A 25,197-nucleotide genomic window follows, 5' to 3' on the forward strand; every position below is an offset into this window, starting at 1 on the left:
TAGCCCCTGATCATAATGAGAAGGTTCAGCCTTCTTATTGCTAGGTAACTTAAACACTAAAGCAAGGCTTCATGCTTTTTAAATATGAAAGAGATGACCAGAAATGCCTCCCTATAGCACAAATAATCACCAACCAATTTTGGGTAGTCCTTTTGAATTTTAACAAGGACTCCATGTGAATGAAGTTATTTTATTTTATTTTTTTATAATAATTTTTTTCAACGTTTATTTATTTTTGGACAGAGAGAGACAGAGCATGAACGGGGGAGGGGCAGAGAGAGAGGGAGACACAGAATCGGAAACAGGCTCCAGGCTCTGAGCCATCAGCCCAGAGCCTGACGCGGGGCTCGAACTCACGGACCGCGAGATCGTGACCTGGCTGAAGTCGGACGCTTAACCGACTGCGCCACCCAGGCGCCCCTATTTTCTTTGAGATATTAGATAACAGGCTGGGGTTCTGTATCTCCTATCTCAAATGAGAAAGACAAAGAGAAAAGAGTGATATGTTTCTTCAACTTTTAAAGACAGAGCTGAAATGTAGATTGTTCTTCAATTCAAATTCTGATTGTTCCAAGTTTTTTTTGTTTTTTTTTGGAGGGGGGATGGGGTTGTTCATTGTTGTTGTTGTTCATTTTTTAGCCACTCATTCCTCTACTTAACCTATGGTAAATTCCATGTTTTAAGACACCATAAGTTATTTATAACTCAGTGACCTCCAAGCCCAAAAAGCTGTGGTGATGTTTTACTGTGAACAAGCAATTATTTGTAAACTTAGTGGTGAGGACATTGGTAACTCTCACTGCAGTACCTGAAAAATCTTGGTTCTTATAAGTAGATACATTTCTTTTTCAGATAAAATAGTGAATCTGCTAAGGTAGAAACTGCACAATGAGAAACATGGGATTCTGCTTCCATCACTGACTAGTGAGTTAGGCGTTCTCCCTGGTCCCCTCTGAAGTTATTGACTAGCAAGTCTCTGGAATGGCTTTCCAACCCTAAAGTTCTTAAATCTTGAACTTTTCTATTCTTTCATTTTTAGCAAATGTTTACTGAGCACTTACTATGTACAGGACAGTATTCTAGGCATACCTAAGTAAACAAAACAAATTCCCTGCCCCAAGAGGATATGCTATGATGAGGAGACAGACATTAAACAGGAAATGTGATAAATAAGTAAGTTGGGTAGTCTTTGAAAAGACCATGTAACAAAAGTGTGGCCAAGTAAGTGGATTGGTAGAGCTGGGTATAGTCAGAGGGGACCACACCGAGAATGTAAATTTTGACCCAACTCTTGAAAGAGACCAGGGAGTGAGCCATGCAAATATGGGGGCTGAGATGGGAGAACATTTCAAACAGAGAGAGAGAGTAAAAAAAAACCAACAGTGCAACACTCCAAGTTGGGAGTGTCCCTGGTGTTTAGGAGGAGTGGCAAGGGATCCTCATGGAGAGAGTAATGAGATGTGGAAGAAGGGGTGGGGCAGAGAGAGCTTGAAGAAATTTTGATACCATTGGAAGGACATTTTTATTACCTGTGTTGTGAGGCCCAGTTCTAGAAAACTGCTAGCTTAACATACCTGCTACTTTGATCAGGGGAATCTGCCTCTGATCAGGCAAAGATGCTTGGTTTCTTTAGAGGAAATTGGGGTAAGTAGTTGACCTTTGTAAGGTAAGAGATTGTGTGCCACCTGACTTTTTTAAATGTCCAATACTGGACGTAGAAAGCTTGATGGAATGAGACAAGGGAGAAAAGAGAGAGCGAATGTGTTTAGAAGACCAAGTGACCATTTGAATACTGCTTAATTGGTGTTGAAATGAATGAGAGATTTATGTTTTTCCAATAAAATAGTTAAATGAGTGGGGGCATCTGGTGGCTCAGTCAGTTAAGTTTCTGACTTTGGCTCAGGTCATGATATCACATTTCGTGAGTTCAAGCCCCACATCAGGCTCTCTGCTGTGAGCACAGAGCCAGCTTCAGATCCTCTGTCCCTGTCTCTCTCTCTCTCTCTCTGCCCCTCCCCTGCTCTTGTTCTCTCTGTCAAAAATAAATAAACCTTTCAAAACTAGGCAATTGAGTGAATTAAAGAAAATAAGGGAAATTCCATATTAGCTCCATAATTTCTATACTGTGTGTAGTTGTATTTTTTAGTATTTTTTAAATTAATACTTTATTTTTTAGCAGTTTTAGGTTTACAGAGAAAATGAGCAGAATGCACACAGTTCCCATCTACCTCCCACATCAAGTTTCCATGATTATTAATATTTTACATTACTTTGGCACACTTTTTTGTAATTGAGGAGTCAGTATTATTATTTATTTATTATTTATTTATTATTATTTATTTATTATTATTTTTTTAATTTTAATGTTCATTTGAGAGAGAAAAAAATGTGAGTGGGGGAGGGGCAGAGAGCGAGGGAGACACGGAATCTGAAGCAGGCTCCAGGCTCTGAGCTGTCAGCACAGAGCCCAACGCAGGGCTCAAACCCATGAACTGTGAGATCATGACCTGAGCCAAAGTCGGAGGCTCAACTGAGGCCCCCAGGTGCCCCTTAACACTTTATTATTAAAGTCTGTAGAGTGCATTAGGGCTTACTCCTGGTGTTGCACATTCTACAGATTTTCACATATGTGTAATGACCTATAGCTACAATATTATACACTATAGTTTCATTGCCCTGAATATTCCCTATGCTCAAACTATTCACCCACCCCCTCCCTCCCTCCCTCCCTCCCTCTCCCACATCCCTGGCAATCACTGGTCTTCCTTACTATGTCTATAGTTTTACATGTTCCAGAAATTTATAAAGTTAGAATTACCCTTGAAACTTTATTTACCCCACCATGTTGGTGTGGTGGACAAGGTGTGGGGTACATTTTCCAGACACAGGGGTCCTACTGAGTGTATTCTCCCCCTTGTTGCTGTTAACCCCACATCACCCAGACCTCCACCTCCCCAGGGAGTCTCCAAGACATTTGGCCCTTTGTGTCCCTGTACTCCTGGAACAACTGTCCCATAGTCTAGGAAACCACAGGGAAAACGTCCCCTGGCTTCAAGGAGTGAGGAGATAGAGTGAAGAGAATGAACACTATGAGAACTGAGGCCCATGCCAGCCCTGCCCGTATTCTAGGTCTCTAGGGCAGAACTGGATCTGAAGCCCGTCGACAGGTGCGGAGGCTGGTCCTGGCCTCTCACCCATTCGGCTTTGTTTTCCTGTCCCTCTGTCTGTCTGTCTGCTTATCTGTCTGGACTATTCCTGCCTGTTTGTCTATTACTGGGAAGCTCATTACTACAAGCCCTGACATCGACCCACTCTGTTCCATACTATTATCCATAAACTTGTCTCTTACTCGAAAACTAAAACCAGCAAAACCAAAAACAACAACAACAACAACTGCCCCCCCCACCCCCCACCCCCACACACACAAAAACCAAAACCAAAACCCAAGGTCACCTAGATTTTTTCCTACATTACCTCTAGAAGTTTTATAGCCTTTTCCAATTAGTTTCTTTCACTTAGAAATATACAGTTAAGTTCCTTCATGTCTTTGTGTGGCTTGATAGCTCATTTTTCTTTTATCCCTAAATAAGATTTCATTGTACACATGCACCAGTGTTTGTTGGCCCATTTACCTATTGAACCTCTTGGTTGCTTCCAAGTTTTGACAATTATAAATAAAGCTTCTCTAATCATTCAGGAGCAATTTCTTGTATGGATGTGAGTTTTCAACTCCTCTGGGAGCAGAATTGCTAGATCATATGGTAAGAGTATGTTCAATTTTGTGAGAAATTGTAAAATTGGCTCCTAAGGTATTTATACCATTTTGAATCCCCATCCACAATGAGAAAATTTCCTTGCTGGGATTTGATGTTTTCGGTGATTTGGATTTTGGCTGTCCTCATAGGTGTTTTAGCTGTTTTAACTTGTATTTCCCTGATGATATCTGATGTTGAGTGTTTCTCCTCTGCTTTTTTGCCATCTGTATTGCTGCTTTGGTGAAGTGTCTGTTCAGATTTTTGTCCCTTTTGTAATTGGGTTGTTTGTTTTCTTATTTTTGAGTTATAAGAGTTTAGTATTTTGGATCTAGGCCTTTATTAGATTTGTATTTTAAAATATTTTCTTCAGTTTTTGTGTTGTCTTTTCATTGTTATAAGGGTGTCCTTAACAGAGGAGAAGTTTTTAATTGCTTTTTTAAATGTTTGTTTGTTTATTTATTTAGAGAGCATGTGTGAGTGGGGGAGGGCCAGAGAGAGAGGGAGAGAGAGAATCCCAAGCAGGCTCCCTGCTGACGCAGGGCTCTATCTCACAGACACTGAGATGGAGACCTGAGCTGAGATGAAGTGTCAGATGCTCAACCAACTAAGCCACCCAGGCACCTCAGGAGTTTTTAATTTCAGTGAGGTTCGCCTTACCAATGTTTTCACTCATAGATCATGATACTGGTTTTATAGCTAAGTCATCTCACAACCCAAGACCACATAGAATTTTCTCCTATATAACCTCTTAGTATTTTTATAGTTTGCCAGTGAACATTTAAGTCTGTAAGCCATTTTTTTTTTCAACGTTTATTTATTTTTGGGACAGAGAGAGACAGAGCATGAACGGGGGAGGGGCAGAGAGAGAGGGAGACACAGAATCGGAAACAGGCTCCAGGCTCTGAGCCATCAGCCCAGAGCCTGACGCGGGGCTCGAACTCACGGACCGCGAGATCGTGACCTGGCTGAAGTCGGACGCTTAACCGACTGCGCCACCCAGGCGCCCCTGTAAGCCATTTTTTAATTAATTTGGGTGAAATATGGAAGTTCTGTATCTAGGATTGCCTTTTTTGCAATTGGAATAAGTTGTTTTGGTATCATGTGTTGAAAATACTAATCCTCCTCATTGAGTTGCCTTTGTTCTTTTATCAAAAATCAGTTGACTATATGTGGGTCTGTGCCCAGGCTGCCTTTTCAGTTCTGTTGATCAATTCATCTGTTCTTTCACCAGTCCACCTTGCCTTGTTTACTGTAGCTTTAAAATGTCTTGCAGTTGGGTAGTATCAGTTCTCTGACTTTGTTTCTTCTTCGCCAATATTGTGTTGGCTGTTGTATGTCTTTTGTCTTTCCTTATAAACTTTAAAAGAGTTTGACAGACGCCTCACACTTACTTGCTGAGGTTTTGACTGGGATTTTAATGTATATATCAAGTTGAGAACCTACATCTGACAATATTGAGGCTGCCTCATGGAATATCATGCATTTATTTAGACCTTCCATGTTCTTTCAATTAGTTTTATAATGCTCTTCATATGAATCATGTACTTTTGTGCTAATATAAATAGTATTGTGTTTTTAATTTCAAATCCAATTGTTCATTGCTGGATTATAAGAAAATCAATGACTTTTGTATATTAACCTTGTATCCTTCCACCTTGCTTTATTATAAATTACTTAGTAGTTTTAGGAGTTTTTTGTTGTTATTGATTCTGTGGGATTTTCTATATAGTCAATCATGTCACTTGCACACAAAGGCATTTTTATTTGTTCATGATCATTATATCTTTTTTTTTCTTATTGCATTAGCTAGAACTTCCAGTACAATGTTGAATGGAAGCAGTGAAGGCACTTGTTTTTGCTTGTTCCCTGATCTTAGCAGGAGAGTGTATAGTTTCTCACCATGAAGAATGGGGTTTTCTCTAGGTTCTTTAAAGATGTTCTTTATCAAGTTGAGGAAGCTTCTTTCCTCTTTCTAGTTTCCTAAGAGTTGTTATCATGAATAGGTATAGGATTTTGTCATCTGCTTCTTGTGCATCTATCAATATTATTATATGATTTTTCTTCTATAACCTGCTGACATAATAGATTACATTAATTGATTTTCCAATGTTTGTCAGCCTAGCATACCTGGAATAAATCTCGCCTAATGTTATTTATGATTTTTTTACACAATACTTGACTCAATTTGCCAATATTTTGGTGAAATTTTTGAATCTATATGAGATCTCGGTGTATAGGTTTTATTTCTAGTGATGTCTTTGCCTGGTTTTGATGTTAGGGTAAAACTGCCCTCATAGAATGAATTTGGAAATGTTTCCTTTGCTTCTGTTTTGTGGTTGTGATCATAGATAATTGGTATAATTTCTTAAATGTGTGGTAGAATTCACCAATGAATCTGTCTGGGCTTGGTGCTTTCTCTTTAAATAATTCATTTCATTTCTTTAATATTATAGGCCTAATCAGATTATTCGTCCTTGTGTGAAATTTGATAAGATATGCCTTTTCAAGGAATTAGTACATTTCATCTAGTTTATCAAATTTGTGGACATAGAGTTGTTAATAATCCTTTCTTATCTTTTTACAGGATCAGTAAAGATAGCTCCCCTTTCACTTCTGATATTTATTCTTGCATCTTCTTTTTCTTGCTTAGGTAGCCTGACTAGAAGTTTTATCACTCTTTTCAAAGAAGCAGCTCAGATGCTTGATTTTAGATCTTTCTTCCTTTCTACTACCTGCACTTAATTCTATAAAATGACCCCGTAAGCACTGTTTCACTGTGTCCCACAAATTTTAATTAATTTTACTTCCATTTTCATTTAGTTTGAAATAATTTTAGGGTTTTTTTCTTGTAATTTCTTCTTTAACCCATGTGTTATTAAGAAGTATGTTGTGTAATCTCCGAGTAGATTTGGGTTTCCCAGCTATTTTCCTGTTACTGTTTTCTAGTTAAACTCCGCTGTGATCTGAAAGCATATATTGTATGATTTCTATTCTTTTAAATTTACTACAGTGTATTTGATTGCTCAGAATGTCATCAGTCTTTCTGAGTGTTCCCCGTGAATTTTAGAGGAATATGAGTTCTGCTGTTGCTGAAGTATTCTACAAACGTAAAGTTGACTGATACTGCTCAGTTCAGCTATAACCTTACTGATTTGCTGCCTCTTGATCTGATTGCTGATAGAGGGATGTTGAAGTCTCCAACTGTATGAGTGGATTAATCTATTTCTCCTTGTAGTTCTTCCAGTTTTTGCCTCAGGTATTTGATGTGCTATTAGCTGCATACACATTTAGGACTGTTATGTCTTCTTAGAGATTTGTCCACTGTCTTCGTTATGTTATACCCTGTTTGTCCCTGTCAATTTTCCTTTCTCTGAATTTGCTCTGTCCAAAGTTAAGATAGGTTTTCCAGCTTTGTTTTCATTAATATTAGCATGGTGTATCTTTATCCCTTTACTTTTCATCTATCTGTGCCTTGATACCTGGGTTTCTTATAGAAAACATATAGTTGGGTCTTTTTTTTTTTAATTCACTGTAACAATCCCTTTTAATTGGTATATTTAGAAAACTAACATTTAAAGTGATTATTCATACTTGGCTTAATATCTAGCATGTTTTTTGGATTATCTTTATTAATGTTCACGCCTGTATCTCATATTCTTTTTTTTCCAATATATGAAATTTATTGTCAAATTGGTTTCCATACAACACCCAGTGCTCATCCCAAAAGGTGCCCTCCTCAATACCCATCACCCACCCTCCCCTCCCTCTCACCCCCCATCAACCCTCAGTTTGTTCTCAGTTTTTAAGAGTCTCTTATGCTTTGGCTCTCTCCCACTCTAACCTCTTTTTTTTTTTCCTTCCCCTCCCCCATGGGTTTCTGTTAAGTTTCTCAGGATCCACATAAGAGTGAAACCATATGGTATCTGTCTTTCTCTGTATGGCTTATTTCACTTAGCATCACACTCTCCAATTCCATCCACGTTGCTACAAAAGGCCATATTTCATTCTTTCTCATTGCCACATAGTATTCCAAGGGATACAGGAGTACTGATGCATAGGGGCACTTGTACCCCAATGTTTATAGCAGCACTCTCAACAATAGCCAAATTATGGAAAGAGCCTAAATGTCCATCAACTGATGAATGGATAAAGAAATATCTAGCATATTTATTTCTCTTTTATACTGGGAGATGTTGTTCTTTCTTTTCTTTCCTTTGCCTCTTCCTTTTCTTTCTTTTCTTTTTTTTTCTTTCTTTCTTTCTCGTCCTCCACTCTGTTTTGCTTTTGTCTTAATTGAGCATTTTATAGGATTCCTTTTTTTTCTCTTTTCATAGCATATCAGTTATACTTTTTAACTTTTTTTTAATCTTTGGCCCATGAGTTTGCAGTATGCATTTACACTTGTAAATCTAGGTCCACTTTCAAATAGCACTATGCCACTTTATAGGTAGTGTAAGTACATTATAAACAATATTCTCAAGTCCTCCTTTCCATCTCCTAGATATGCTGCCATTCATTTATTTCACTTATGCCAAAACTAAAATCACTGAATACAATATTGCTATTATTATTTTGAACAAACTCTTACTTATTAGATCAATTAATAATAAAAAATAAACTATTTTGTTAACTTCATATATTCCTCTCTAACATCCTTCTTTATGTAGATCTGATTTTCTGACTGATATCATTTTCCTCCTCTCTAAAGAATTTATTTTAACGTTACTTGCAAGGCAAGTGTACTAATGAAAAATTGCTTTAACTCATGTTTGAGAAAAATTTTATTTCTTCTTTATTTTGACAAATAATTTTATTGGATACAGAATTCTAATTTGGAGTCTCTCTCTCTCTCTCTCTCTCTCTCTCTCTCTCTCTCTCTCTTTCAGTGTTTTAAATATTTTATTCCACTGTCTTTTTGTTTGCATGGCTCTAAGGAGAATTTGATGTAATTCTTATCCTTGCTTCTCTATAAGTAAGCTATTCCCCCACAACCTGGCTTCTTTCAAGATTTTCACTTTTGTCTTTGATATCTGCAGTTTTAATATCATATGACCAGGTGTAGACAAATATTTGGTGTTCAGAGATCTTCCAGGATCTATGGTTTGGGATTTGTCATTAATTTTGGGAAAGCATCATTCATTATCACTTGAAATATTTCTTCTTTTCTTTCTCTTTCTTCTCCTTTTGGTATTTACATTATGCATATTATACCTTTTGTAACCATTCCACAGTTCTTAGATATTCTGTTCCATTTTTTTCAGTCTTTTTTTTTCTTTGCATTTCAGATTTGGTGGTTTCTCTTGACATACCTTCAAGCTTACTGATTCTTTCCCGTGTGCAGTCTATTGATGAACCCATCAAAGGCATGCTTAATTTTAGTGTTTTTATTTATTTCCAGTATTTCCTTTTGATTGTTTCTTAGAGTTTCCATCTCTCTGTTTATACTATCCATCTATTTTTGCCTACTGTCTACTTTTTCCATTAGAGCCCTTATCTTATTAATGATACTTGTATTACTTCCCTGCTTGATAATTCCCATGTCTGTAGTATATCTAAACCAGTTTCTGATGCTTGCTCTGTCTCTTCAAACTGTGTTTTTTGTCTTTTTTGACAGACTGCCATGATGTACTGGGTAGAAGGAATTAGGCCTTTTATGTGAGGTTTTATGTGTATCTGGCTAGAGGTTAGGATATGTTTACTCTCTGTTGTAACTATAGATGTCAGTTATAATTTCCTCTGTTGTCTTTGTTTTTGTCTTCCCTGTTATCTTGGGGTTCCCAGAGAGATTTATTTCTAAACAAGGCCTTCAGTGTGCTATTATTTCATTGTATTTCCCTGTTCTTACACAGAAGCCCTCCTCATGTGTTAGTAAGTTTGGAGCCTATGATTAGGTCTCAGTGAGTCCTTTAGTATCCGTGGGTTGTATCCTTCACAATTGCTTTTCCAGTTTTTGGTTTGTTTGTTTGTTTGTTTGTTTGTTTGTGTTTCCACTCCTGATATAAGACAGGAAGGGTAGACGTGGCTGGAATTTCTCTTTCCCCACCTGGAACGGTACCAGGAGTTGGAATTAGGTATTTTCTTTTCTCCAGTGAGGTTCTTTTCTTTAAGTAGTTTGTCTTAAGGGCAAGTCTTGCCAGGAAGAACAGAATGCTTTGTGTATATTTCAAAATGGCTACTTTTCCTCTTTATTTGCCAAAATTTTCTCTGATTTTCAATGTGAGAGACTGGTAGGGCTCCTAGAAGTCAAGTTCACAAAAGTGTGGGATCCCTTCAAGAATGTTTGACTTTGAAACTTAGCCATAGTGACAAGTCCAGCAATTCATCAATTTCAATCCAAGTTCTCCTACCCTACTACTGGTTCCCACAGGAGTTTCTTTGCCTGGGCTTCTGCCCTGGTAAGTTGTGATTCTTTGTGTCTGCCTGTTTTTCTCCCCAAATTGGGGGGCAGTGGTCATGATTACTCTGTGACAATAATTATCTGATGGATCTAAGAACAATTGTTGGTTTTCAGCTCAGCCTTTTCCTTGTTGCGAAGACTGGAATGATGATTTCTAATCTCCTTACATGCTATATGGAGGACTGTAAGTCTGTGCTGTGTACGACTAATGAATTGTTTAATATCTCTCTACAACTCGAATCCAGATTTGTAGAGGGCAGTCAATAGGCCCACATGTGTAGTAGGGTTCACATAACATAATGTATGTAAATGTACTAAATTCTCATTAATATGGATTATTTCTATCTTTAATTAAATGAGTTTATAGCCTATAACTTCTTTTTGAGGCAAATTTCTTCTTTCATTGCTTTTGATTTTTTCTTTCTTCTATTATATAAATTAAAGTGTTTGCAAATGAATCAAGAGAAACTGCACTGATATGGATTAAGTGTAGCTCAGTTCACTGCTTTGTGCTATCAGTGGTGATTAATGAACAGACATCTAGCAGAATAGCTGGGAATTACTGGGACCATGTATAGGCAAGGTTTCATCTTACTTATGCACTTCATGCACTAATTTCAATAAGGTAAATATATAGTGAAATAGATAAATTGTTTCTAATATCCAGAAGTGTCCATTAAGAGAGTTTAAGTCAGCATCAGCCTACCTTCTGTGTTGTAGGCCCTTAGAGATTGTGACTGGCTTCAGGAGAGGAACTTCAGGAAAATCTACTATTCAGACTCTTCCAATTTTTTTACCTGGAAAACCTACATACTCGGACATTATCGAAATAGCTTCTTTCTCATTTCCATACTGTCCTGTAATTCAATTATTAACACTCATATTTTCTATTACCTCTTTATATCTGTTGATATTTTCCTCCAAAGGTATGCTTGTACTAAATAAATGTGGAGGAGTTTCCTCCTCAAAAAACTTAACATAAATTTAATTGGATATTATTATAATATTTGTATGTATATGACACATAATTCTATTCTGCGTTTTGATTTAGCAAGTTCTCTTCAAGTTTTCCCTGCCCTGTATCATAAATAGTTTCAGTTATGACATCATCTTTGAATATAATATCTTGATTATAATGTCTAAACACAATATGCTTATATATTTCTTTGAATCCATTTTGTTTTGTGATAAAAATCATGATAAAATGTTTTATAACGTATAATGTTGACTATTATGATATCAGTGGGTAAGCATCCAACCAAAATTTAGAATATCAAAATAGAAGCAGCCAAATTATTTGTCCAGTTGCAGATTTGAGAAGCTATTTCAAATAGTAAGTTATTATTGCAACAGAAATTGTTTTTCAGTAAAACATGTGTAATAAAATATAAAATTAGGAACAAATTGAACTATTTTTCAAGGATATTAGCCATTCTACTTTTTCAAAGAAGTAAATGTTTTAAAAAATTTTTTAAGTTTATTTATTTAGAAAGAGTGTGTGCATGTGCATGCACACTAGTGGTTCAGGAGCACAGAGAGAGAGGGTGAGAGAGATCCTAAGCAGTCGCTGAGCTGATCAGAGCCCGATATGCGGCTCGATCTCAGGAACCGTGAAACCATGACCTGAACCGAAATCGAGAGTTGGACACTTAACTGACTGAGCCACGCAGGTGCCCCTAAAAAGTTTTTTAAACATAATTATTTTGCTGATGGTTATCACAACAATTTTTCTGGACAGTGAACATTATTTTCATTGAAAGACAGAAATACATAATGTTATCCTTTTGTGGGTTTCTCATTGGCCATATAAAAAAAAATCACTATCTGGAGTCTTTACACGATCCTCTTACTTTTACCATTGGCCATTGTGGCTACAGAAACACTGGACATAACATGCAATTATTCAATTTAATAATACATGTTACGGTTGAAATAGCCCATGAGATTGTCAAAAAGTTTCACTGGCGTTAAATAATGAATTGGTGAAATTGCTCAGAATTAATGTGGACTATACTAGGGCGAAATAATGAGATGACATGGGTTGAAGTTTATTGGAGAGTTGATAGGCTTGATGGGGCGCAGGGGGAGGGAGAACAGGCAGGGATGTGGTGGTGGATTTGGGAGAAGCAGAGTGAAAGAAGGATGGAGGAAATGGAATTTGGCGTGAGCATGTAAGATCAACTGAAGATGAAGAAGACTGAAAGCAGAGAGAAAAATGAGGTGAAAAACGATAAAAATAGATATATTAATAAAATACATTTATACTAGGGTTTTGAAAAACAGGAAGTATTGGGTTTTATTTTCATGTAATTTGATCTTCTAAATTGGTTTTTCCAGAAAAAAGAGTTATAAAATAAATAAAATAAAGCCATCCCCTTTTAAATCTTTGTGATGTAACCTAGGATTTATGAAGAAAAAAAAAAGAGAGAGAGAGAGACTGAGACAGTTCAATTTAGGTTGATTTTGTAAAGTTGTCCTGTTATTATATTGAATTGGAAGCTTCTTACCTTCTTAATTCTTTTTAAAAATTTTAATTTAATTTTAGAAATAGGTACCCACCAGATCCTTGAACTGAATGCTCTTTGGGATGAGTGTTTGCTTATGTGTGAGATGGGAAACACTCAAATGACCCAAATTCCTTTCATATTGACTCTTAGCTTATTTCGCTTATTGAGGAATCAATATAAAAAGTGATTTTTGCTAGAAAATGTGTGCTTTTCCACACTCTTGATGTTAGATCTCACTTTTCATGTTTCCTAACCTTGGGCCATTTTTTCTGTTTTTCTTTGTTTATGATCATCGTGATGTATTTTTTATTGTTTTAGCTTCCATTAAGAAGTGGATTTTTTTAAAACTTAAATCTGAGTTGGTTAACATATAGTGTTATAATGATTTCAGGAATAGAATTTAGTGATTCATCACTTACATGTAACACCAGTGCTCATCCCAGCAAGTGCCCTCCTTAACGCCCATCTCCCTTTTAGCCCATCCCCCCACCCAACACCTCACCAGCAGCCCTCAATTTGTTCTCTGTATTTTAGAGTCCCTTAAGGTCTGTCTCCCTCTCTGTTTTTATTTTATTTTTGCTTCCCTTCCCCTATGTTCATATGTTTTGTTTCTTAAATTCCACATATGAGTGAAATCATATGATATTTGTCGTTCTGACTTATTTTGCCTAGCATAATAACTTTGGCTCCATCCATGTCATTGCAAATGGCAAGATTTCATTCTTTCGGATCACTGACTAATATTACATTGTGTGTGTGTGTGTGTGTGTGTGTGTGTGTGTGTGTGTGTGTGTGTGTATATATATATATATATAGCACATTTTCTTTATCCATTCATCAGTCGATGAACATTTGGGCTCTTTCCATACTTTGGCTATTGTCAGTAGTGCTGCTATAAATATCAGGGTGCGTGTGCCCCTTCGAATCAGCATTTTTGTATCCTTTGGATAAATATCTATGGATTTCAAACTTAGACTTTTTGTAATAGTGAACATTAGCAGCATGCTAATTTCTGACTCTAGATTATTTAGTGGCTCTTGGGAATATTTGTGGAATGCCAGTATTAACATTACATGCAACAGAATGAGTGGTATCATTTTTCCTTGGTAATATAAACTTTGGATAAACTTTTATAGGATAAATTATCTTTAGATAAATTTTGATCTTAAGAGAGAAAGTAAGACTTTTTTAGTAGGGAGGAATGTCATTGGACAAAAACACCGTTGCGATAGAAGAAAATTACTGTCCATGGGTTTTCTTTCCTCTGGGTCATATTTTTTCCCGTGTAAAAGAAAGAGTTGTGCAAGTGATTATTAAATTATATTACAAACTATAATATATATAACTATCATTTCTAGGGAAATGATAACTGAAAGTTAGGTACAAAAAGGTAATACAGAAAAATATGTTTACAACCTTACTTGTTTTTGTTGTTGTTTAAAATACAGATTTTTTTGAAGAGCACTAGGAAGTGGCATTTTTTGTTTTGTTTTGAATTGTTTTTACAGTTTAAAAAGATTATTGGGACTTGGCATGGTGGTTGGTTTTAAAGCTAACTCTATTGCTATTTCACTTTTTATTTGTTAAATATATAGTCCTTGCACTTAAAAAAAAAGGTCTTAGATACTGATGTTAGTTAATTCAGGAAGATTTCCTGTTTGTGAAAATAATATGTTCTGCACATTGTTTTGGCTTCTGAAATGCGTATGTATATGTACACACATAGGTACATATACATAAATATGTATACGATCATGTTCACTTACTGTAAGCGTTCTCTTCTTTTAAAACAACCTCAGTGAAACATGGACGAAGTCCTTTAGCAATGAGAAATTCTAGTTTAGTATTTTCTCCAGCTCTTATAGATTCTGAAGATTGTTTAGGTTTTGGCCATACCTAATATGATACACGGAAATTGACATGACAACACCAAACCAAACGAAGGTCTAACAACTTAAAGAAAACACAACTCACTTTGTAATCCCCTTATGTACAGATAGAAATATCATAGTCAAGGTGTTGTGTTGTCACGTTGGCAGACTCTATTCTTTCATTAAACCAGGATGCCATATATGTACAACATGCAAACCATAAAGAGTTGCCTTTTCTTTCTTTCTTTTTTTCCATCCCATTATTAGGTATATACCATTGAGGAATCTGGGCTGAACATCCTGGTGTGGTCAGTGATTGGAAATAAAAGAACTGGTTGGATGTATGGATATGTACTGCTCTCTAGTAACAGTGCATTTAAAGTGGCATTTGAAGCTGATTTGGCTGGAAGTGAAGACATTTTTGTAGCCCTTGATGACATCTCTTTCACCCCAGAATGTGTCTTTGGAGGTGAGTAATTTCGTCAGTAGATGGGATGTGCAAGTGTTGTTTTTACTATCTAAAAATAGAAGAACTGGGAATTCCTGATGAATAACATTTGTGTCCAGGTACAGTACCATTCGTCCGTTGAAGGAAGAACAAAATATGTTGTAGGAGGTAAAGTTTTTCTGGCAATGAGCTTAACCATAAAGTTTTCATGTCCTCTAGGCAACCAAATTACTTCAATTACAGTTCTTGAAGAGACATAGAGGAAAGTTAATTCTATTAAAAGAGTATTATTGTCTGCTTTCTTTATTTCTGAAGGTTCGCAATAGTATACAAGGTAAAGATGCTTCTGGTCACCCATCGTCTTCCAAACCATCTTTTCCATCCACATTCACTTTCCCTCATTCTCTAGGCTATTTCCCTTCTCTTCAGTGTTTCTACTGTACAATCTAGAATTCTAGAATTCTTTATTGCATAAACAATCCTAGAATCTTGTCAGTAACTCTTTTTGTAAGAAATCATTCCCTGAACTGAAATCCGAATTTCTGCTGTTTACGACGCTCCCACTGAAGTAGCCATATGTTTTTTATAAAGTCTTCAGATTTTCAAAGTTAAATAATAGGGTTATTGCCTTTATGGCTATGCTATGCCTCTTTCAAAATTTTATTTTTATAGGACTATTTAATAGTTTCTTCTTTTGAGGATCCCTGGCTGGCTCAGTCAGTAGAGCATCCAACTCTTGATCTTGGGGTTGTAAGTTTGGGCCCCAAATGAGTGTAGAGATTAGTTTAAAAAAAATAAAAATTTTTAAAAATTTAAAAACGTAAAAACGTTTCTTCTTTTTAAGGCCACAGGTATGGGTTCTTATCCTTCTAATGGTTTTTCTCTGGAACCTAAATCCTGGGCAATTTCACCTTCCAGGTTATTCAGCCTATGTGAAATATTAACCTTCTCAATTCTAGTCACCTTCATAAGTCTTCCTCCTCCATAACCAGCTCCCACACTTACATCCTGGGTCCTATCATCCCATCTGAAATTTTAGGGCTGAAAATCTCATCTGATCATTATATCCTCTACTTCCTGATTACTCTTCCTAAACCTGTTTTCCAGCATAATAAGAAAAAATATAATCCCAGATTCTCAATACTTCCTGCTTCCCGCCCCCCCCAATTAAACAGCTTCTTCATACTTTTCCCGCTAATAATCCCAGATCTAATGATCCAACATCTCAATTCCACTGTCAGTCAGCACTTTGAATTATTTTATGTCCAATTTTTTAGAGATAAATTTGGGTTCTAATTATGTGCCAGGCATTGTGCTGACTACTTTGCATGTATTAACACATTTATTTATCAGACCAACTCTGTAGAATAAATACAAGTATCTATGTCATTCTCAGTCATAATGACCTTACCAGTCTTTGAAACTGGGTTACTATAACCCTTTATATTTTCCACGCTGCTGCTAGTCATGCTGTTGAGGGCATTAAAAATGTTGCTTTATCACCTTAGCTGGGCAGTCCAGGGTCCCGCACACATCTTTTTCCCATTCCTGGCACTGCTTTTCTACAACAATTCTCAAATCTCCCAGCTGCTCCCTTGAACTTTGTTCACTCTGCCAATGTTCCCGTATCCTTTGAATAGAAAATAACTGCCGTTTGTAACAAACTCCCTTAAACATCTTTTCCACCTGCAAATGTGCCTGTATCCACAACCACACTCTTTGTTGTCACTATGTGTATGAGGGAAAAAACAAAAACAAACCTCTGTCTTTCCAACAGTAAATGTTCTTGGTCATTTCTATTCTTAGCTCCTCCCAGTCACCATTCCATTGAAGCCTTCTCTGTCCTTCCTTCCGTTTCTTTCCTTCGCCTACTTATTCTTAGCTCTTGTCACACACATGCAAACATGCATTTATGTACGTACACATACATGCGTTATCACTTCCGACTAATTTTGAGCTCCTCAAGAGCAGGAGAAACATGTCTGTTTCATCTCCAGAACCCATCACAAGGTGTAGGAAACATGGGCTGAAACGTCAGTATTCTAAATAATCACAGTAATGGTTATAACTGATCGTATGAGCAGGATCTCTAACATTTGCGTCAGTATAATTGGGTTGTTGCCTACTATATTACAGAACAGATTATACTTTCAAGGGTAGTTAAAAAAAGAAACAGTAAGACATTTGGCATTAAACCACAAGTTGTCTTCTTTCTATACGTTTCTGTAAAAGAAGTGCTTCCACCAACCCCCCCACCCTGTCCCCATCCAAAATCCAGAATCTCTAGGCATAGTTTTTACAACAGTGCTTCATGGTTGATTCAAGCAGATGTTTTTAGAAAATCCTGCATTAAACCAATGTTTCTCAAATGAGGGTATGTGGAACCCCATAGTGATATGCCAGGGAGCATGCAACACCACCAAATAAACAGTTGCAACCTCATTGGATCTACTTGAAGGTATGGAGAGAGTAGTTACCTAAAGTGTTATATCTGACATTTGGAGCAAACATGTATTGAGTGGTGGAGAGGTGACAAATGGACTAAAATATTGGAGACATGAGTCTAAATCATGCCTAAATGTATAATTTTGAGAAAATCATTTTAGCTCTTGAGACCATGTTTTATCATCAGGAAAATGAAGTAGATGATCTCTAAAGTCCCTTCCAAACCTGCCATTTTATGATCAGGACTGGATTTGTACAAGAGGATCAGGAAAGCAGAAGGAATGCATAGAGAATGACCAAGAGAGGGAGAGAGTCCAGGGAGAAGGAGGAGGGGTGCAGTTAAGGAGGTTTCAGGGGTTAGGGCCGACAGGTGAAAGCAGAGGTGTCATTGTAGTCAGAGAAGACTCATCACTGCACAGTGTGTTGTGAACTTGAGCAGGCCTGCCCTTTATTGAGTCAGTGTTTGTTGAGAATGTGCTGTGTGCTGTCCTGGATTGGGGTTGGAAGGGAAGATAAGAATATAAGTTTTTTTGTTTTGGGGTGTGTGTGTGTGTGTGTGTGTGTGTGTGTGTGTGTGTGTGTGTTTGTGTTTACCCCTGCATTCCCTTAGTCTAAACACACCTCAAGCAGCAAATTCTATAGATTTTGCCTTCTTCCCGCGCCCCACCCCCTGCTTCCATTTTACTGCCCAAACTCTAGTTCAAGGCATCCTTATTATTCACAGGAATCTCCATAATGGCTGCATAACTGATTTATCTAATTTACTGTCACTTATACTTGCTACCAAATTCATCTTCTAGCACCTATTATGAAGTAAGTTCCAGAAAAGTAGACCTTACATCTTTCTTATTCAACACATCAAAAATATATTTTTTTTTATTACAAGCCACACAATCTGACTAGGGCTAACTTAAGTAGAAGCTAAGTTTATTGGAAGGATTTAAGTTCCAAAATTAAATGTAATACTGAAAATCTAACACAGAAAAATGAGAGGGAAGCAAGTAAGATGAACTACATCAGAGGGTAAAACTGGCTAATTCCACTGTCTTTGAAGACTTGTTTAGGAAGCTGGTCTATCTACTCCCCTGCCATGCACACTATGAACAATCTCTAATGGTCCCTGTGTCACTCCATCATAATTAAAAGAGCTGGTTGGAAGCATAGCATTGACCAAGCCCATACTTAGAGTCCCCTAAAAGCTATACTCTTTCATATCTAATCTCCACATCATTCATGTCTGCATGATGGCCATTCCTCTTCTTCTTTTAATCATAATCAAGCATGGATAGTCTGCAGTATATGGACCAAATTATAAAGCTGACCAGGAATAATAAATTATCTGTCTGTACTTCAATGTAGAGAGAAGAAATAAAAGGGAAACTAATCAAAATATACAAATTCATACAAGTTATAAAGAAGACGAAAAATCCATAGCGGCTCTCAATTGCATACTCAGTATATTTCTTATCCTTTAGTACAACTCTTGTCTTATCTGTCTCTGTCCATAAAATAATCCCTTAAAGTAGGACCTCCTGCTTCTATTCAGATGTGCCCCATATTCTCTCACTTCCATGATTTTAGTCCTGCCACTTCTCTGGCTGGGAATGCCCTGCCCTTTACCTCCTCTTGTATAAATGCTTTTCCACTTTCAAGGGCAGATCAAAGCCACCTTTTGTCATGAATTTATCCTTAATACTCCCCACAGGAAGCCAGCCCCTTTTGCAGATTCTCTTCACTTGAACTTTGCAGCTCTCCTCTAATATATCTTACATGGTATTTTGTGATATGCATAGCTTATTTTCTGTCATTTTTGGGTCCTCTATGTTGAAAAATCCCCATTGCCATTATCCTGTCATTGTTGCTGTTGTTGTTGTTGTTGGTAGTGGTGGTGGTGATGGTGGTGGTGGTGTGTGTGTGTGTGTGTGTGTTTTAATTCTAGTGACAATGAATGATCTTTAACTTTTAGGTTGCTGGGGAAAAATATAAAATAAATTTAAATCAGTATATGATACAGAGTAGATATTCATTTTATATCAGAAGTGGTAGAGCAATTGTAGAGAAATTACTTAAAACATTTTAATGTATGGTTCATTCTTATAATTTTGATTCATTTAGTGATCATGGGTCTAATTTTAAAATTAATAGTGATTAATGTACAAAAAGCCGAAAGAAAATGAAAATCAGTCAACCCCAGTTCACTTACTGGCTTTTGGATATTGTTAGCCTTTATATCTATTATTCTGGGCCATGAAGTCCTCATAGTTTATCAAAGGATGGGATAATTCCTTTTTACTCTGGGAAGGACATTACATTTAAAGGAACACACACACACACACACACACACACACACACACACACACACCACAAGAAGCAGAAAATGGCACTAAAAGCTAATACCAAGCAGGCTTATGGGAGCAAGACCCGGATTCCCCCTTCACTGCATTTGGGGAAACTTGAATATTATACTATGCAATGGTTCTTGCTTGATTTCCTGCTGATCGTCAGGCTGGAAGGAATGTTTTAAATTAGGGGGAAGAAATCCAAATGAAAACCATAGAAAAATCAGTCCCAATATGAACCATACTCCATTAGCCTGTATTTGACAAGTACCTTATACTGAACCTGAAGATAAACCACAAGTTACTGTTCTAACTCTCTGTCTTAAAGATTAATGCTTTTATGTGAACACTGATGTTTTCATATAAACATATTTATTTATGATCATATAAACATATGCATCTATTTATGTATGACATATAAATGTATACATAATATTTAATGTATAAGTTTTATATATACTTTATATATGTGTGTTATATATATGTGTTTTTATTTATATATATAATCATGGAGTGGTGATTTAGTAATTTCTCTATCATATGGAAACAATAATCAATTCCTAAATTCCTAGTCATTTTTGGAAATTATCATAACCTTTGCTAAATCCTTTCTTTTCACTCAGAAATACTCAGCAGGCCAACTGTTTTACCAGGCCAAGTGTGTCTGAGAGATTTTGGGAGCTTTTCATTGCCAAGGTCAATTTGGCTCTGTTTTGTTCTCTTGGGCTATTAGAGTCTACTTTTATTATGGTTTTCCTGATTCCCTGGAACACATATGTTGTTATCTGGAAAATATCCAGACTTTATGAAAACAAGTTTGTTTGTTTGTTGCCTAAGAAATTGAGTAAGAAAGTGACACTGCTTCACTAAAAAATCTGTTGTAAGAAGTTTTTTTAAATTAAAAATCAGGTGACTTCAACAATTCTGATAACAGTTTTTTCTGATAACATCTTACTGGCATGTGAGAACATTTTACCCAGAAAGAACTGGTCACTCTTTGTGGAAACAGTTGGAAATGGGAAAAATAGAAAACAAACAAATAAAACACACAACTTTCTTGGTTTAACAAAGAATAAATGGGTTTATATGTATGAGTTATTTTCGCTAATATAAACTTAAAATAGAAAACATGAAGTTCGAGAAATAACCAGGTTTTGGTAAAAACAGGTCTAAAGAAATGGTGGGCTAGATTGTTTATGCCAGATGGAGCACATGATTAATCAATTAGGAAATCAGTCCAAGTTCTAAAATATACTGACCTTGCTTTTTTGCCCCTTCTGGTCTTTTTGATTGTAATATAATTAACATAATGTTAGTCATGCCTTCTGTAGAATCGCACATGGGACAAGATAACCCAATATATTTTAAAGTAATCACTTTTTTTAAAGATTTTATTTTTAAGTAATCTCTACACCCAATGGGTGTCTCAAATTCACAACCCCAACATCAAGAGTCACATGCTCCGCGGACCGAGCCAGCCAGGAGCCCCTAGTAATCACTTTTAATCATTTTATCAGAAAGGCAAAAATTAGTCTTAAAAATTATGTGTTTTTTAAGTAATGATAATTCAACACTACAAACTTTAGGTAAAGCTACTTATTAATATTTCGCAAAAGTTAATATTGATTCAATTAAACAGCTATGTTTATCTCTGTCTTTAGTGCCAGTGCCCTATTAATGGAAGTTGTGGTATCACAACCACTTTCTCTGGTTGGCTCATAGAAGTGGTCAAGATACTACAACTGAGAGGTCTCTGAAAGACCACGTAGAATTATATTTGACTCCTGAGTGGTCTTCTCTACCACCAGCCATCATCTCTCTCTCCTTTGACATTCCCGAGACATGTACAGCAGCTATTTCCAAAGTGTGCGTGAAATTGAACAATATTCCCTCACAGATTGCTTAAAACTCTTTATAGATGTCCTTCAGTTGTATATGGAGTGTGATGGAGAGAGAGCTTCCCACTCTCCATCTCAAGCCTTCTACACTTAGAGAAAAAATCTAGTAACTGATCGGTGCCAAAATACTCAATATTTCTGTTAAGTAAAAGTTTTTCCACTCACAGGATTGACAATGACATTTTCTTTCCTGGTCCCTTCCCAGCCAGCAAAGAGTATAATACCGTCATATCTGAAACATTCATTATTCCTTGGCAGTTTTAGATTTGATAGGGAGAACATAGGTGAGGCTGAGTCAGGCATTAGGACAGTGGTACTTCATCCTGTAAGGACAGTGGATTTAATCCTGTAAGGCACTAGAGAACCATTTTTGAGCAGGAATCTTCCTTTGGGAAATGTATACTGGAAGCAATACGAAGCATGAATTTAAAAAGGAATGCATTTAATAATAATGGCCCCGAATTTAGAAGTCAAGAGTTCAGCATTTGGGGAATTTTTAAACTATTAAATAAAGTTGCAGTTAATATGGGATAGAGCCATCAAGTGAATAGCATTAAATTAGGTCAAGTACGTAACCTGGTCCAACATCATGTGTAGTAGAGGTCACGCTAGCATAGATATATCTGACCAGGAGCATAGCACCATCTGGAAATGATAAAATAGGAATGAATCTGTTATCCACTAGGGTCTCTCTGGGTTCCAGGCTTCATGACAAGAAACAAATGACCAGCAGCAACTCTACCATTTTATATTTTTATATATGTTCCCACATTCACACACGTTTTAGATTATTTGGGGTTATATGATGGCAGAAAATTCTTCATTTATGCAATTTCAGTCATTTATCGTGCTATCACTGTTTTTGTAGTTAGGAAGCGGTTTGATATAATCGTAGCAAACCTTGATGTTGAGTAGAAGTGATAACTCTTTGGGGGCCTCTGAAATATGTTCTGTTTCCTCAGCTCTTGATTTTCCATAAATATATTCTTGATTTTCTTTCAAGTCTGCAACCTCCATATGAGCTGGGGGAGAGCAGGAGATCCAGCGGTCGGGTATTCACTCCTCTATCACAGTCTCAGGTTTTTTGTTTTTTGTTTTTGTTTTGTTTTTGTTTTTGTTCTTGTTTTTTTGCTTCTGTTGCTCAATATCCCCTGCCAGGCCTTCTCCACCTTTCTATCACTAGTGAAGAGCTTTATGGCTTCAAACAACCCTCCGGTGTGTACATGTGCGTGCCTGCGCAAAATTTATATATAAATTTTGAATTTCTTTCAGCTTTCTCCTGTATTTATTTTAGCTTAGCCTTGAGTGGCTATAGCTCTTCACTTTGAAAATAATGATTACTTTCTGTTTGGCATCTGGCATCTCGGGTTCTTATCAGCTTCCACACTGGATCCAACTTCTGGAAAATTTTAGATTTCCCTTACTTTTGTCTCTTCTGTCAGACTTTTGACTTTTCTCTTTCATGTAGCCCTTCTGACAAGCCAGATTAGCCCTCCTGACTTATATACTCTGCATGTTCCCCACATATCTCTATAAGTGCCACACACTTCTGTTTCCTTTAGTCCAAACAAAGGTCACATTCCATCTTTCTGGGAATATTTCAGCTATTAGATATTGAAATTAAATAAGACCAAAATGATTCCGTTATACTCCCAATTAGAGATAACTATTATTAATGTAAAAAGAAATGGAAATTTTTGTACTTTATGAAGGGTCCTTCAGGGAATAGGAACATAAAATTATAACTCAAAATATCCTCCAATCAAGAATTCTGAAGTATATATATATATATATATACATACATATATATATATATATATATATACATATATATATATATGTGTTTGTGTGTGTGTGTGTGTGTGTGTGTAAAATCTTTTCCCCCTCCTATAGTCCTACAGTGATCTTTTTGTGATATTTTTGAGTATTATTAATGAGATATATGTTGGAGACAATTACCAATTTATATTTGATATATTTTGTAATGAACATTTTACCATTTATGTCATTGAGTATGGCAATATTTGGCAAGAGCTTAATTCCTGCCCTTTAAAACTGAAGTTCCTTTCAAAACAGGAAATCAATTTTTCTTTCATTAAACATATTAATCATAAAGATAAAAATCCATCAGATTATCCCTGAGACTTAAGGTTCTTATTGAACTTCTATGAAAATCATGAAAGCATTCACTGTGTTTCAGTATAAATTATCAGTGTGAAATAATTTTCATTGCTGTAAGAAAGGTATTTCAACTGCTTCCCAAACTAAGTGAGTGAACAGTGAAACTCAACATCCTGTAGGACAAAGAAAGACCCAAAACGTCAGGAATCGTAACTTTCTGTAGAGCACAGAATGAAGCAGAAGGCGGTGATCAGAGGAATGTCTTAGTTACTGGGAATATGGAAGTTAGTTAACAATGCCAGTTCCTCACCCCTTATCTCAGGTGTTTTAGCTTTAGTTTTAGTTTTTGTTTTTCCTTTTCCCTATCCTGAGACTTACTACAAAACAAAAAGAGCAGATTTATTCATATCTGGAGAGAGCATTGTTTGCAAAAGTCCTTTATGTAAAATTTCATGAAATTACTGAAGCAGTTGGTAAAAACCCATAATGTCCATATGAATGTATGATAGCTTTAGTTGGTAAAGGTTGATTAAAATCCGTTGGGAGGATATTTTTTAAATAACCTCCCAGTTTCTCTTTTTCTGATCTACCCTATTTTGTGGCTTATTAAACCAATGGAAATAGTTTGTCAATTCATTCATTATTGTATCCATTTTTGTTATTTAACTGCCTATTATCAAGGAAAGTAAAATTTCCTTGATTTAGTATTCATCAATTTGAGAACTATTTATTGAATACATACCTCTTGCCATTAACTCTTTGGACATTAAGATGTCACTGTATTTTCAAGAGAAGTTTGAAACTTTTGCATCTCTGACTTGGAATGTCCAAACGCAACACGAAATCACAAGTCAGAGCAAGAAATGGGTAAAGACCTGGAAAATATATGGTGGCAAGGATGGAATTGCTATTTCTTGATGGAACTAGTATAGCTTTGATTCTGGGATTTTCTGCCGGTTTCACATTTTTCTTTCTTTCTTTCTTTCTTTCTTTCTTTCTTTCTTTCTTTCTTTCTTTCTTTCTTTCTTTCTTTTTCTCTCTTTCTTTCTTCTTTCTTTCTTTCTTTCTTTCTTTCTTTCTTTCTTTCTTTTTTCTCTCTTTCTTTCTTCTTTCTTTCTTTCTTTCCTTCTTTCTTTCTTTTTTTCTCTCTTTCTTTCTTTCTTTTCCTGGTTTCAGTTTATTTGTTGATGGAACTAGTATAGCTTTGATTCTGGGATTTTCTGCTGGTTTCAGATTCTTTCTTTATTTCTTCCTTTTTCTTTCTTTCTTTCTTTCTTTCTTTCTTTCTTTCTTTCTCTTTCTGGTTTCACTTTACTTCTTGATGGAGCTAGTATAGCTCTGATTGTGGGATTTTCTGCTTGTTTCAGAATCACTTTTCCCAAAATCAGTTTGCCTACAAATCCCCTGCACTCTAAA

At 36.2% G+C, this 25,197-nt stretch overlaps 1 protein-coding gene across 1 annotated transcript in view; it reads left to right on the forward strand.

Annotated features, from left to right (window-relative positions):
• MALRD1 (MAM and LDL receptor class A domain containing 1) overlaps positions 1 to 25,197 on the forward strand; it is a 768,730-nt gene that overhangs the window by 585,791 nt on the left and 157,742 nt on the right. Inside the window, exon 34 of the mRNA XM_045062650.1 lies at positions 14,798 to 14,999. Within this exon, the coding sequence (XP_044918585.1) occupies positions 14,798 to 14,999 (202 nt within the window). The remainder of the gene's footprint in view (positions 1 to 14,797; positions 15,000 to 25,197) is intronic.

This window comes from Felis catus, chromosome B4 (genome assembly GCF_018350175.1).
Source record: "Felis catus isolate Fca126 chromosome B4, F.catus_Fca126_mat1.0, whole genome shotgun sequence".
Classification (NCBI taxonomy): Eukaryota; Metazoa; Chordata; class Mammalia; order Carnivora; family Felidae; genus Felis; species Felis catus.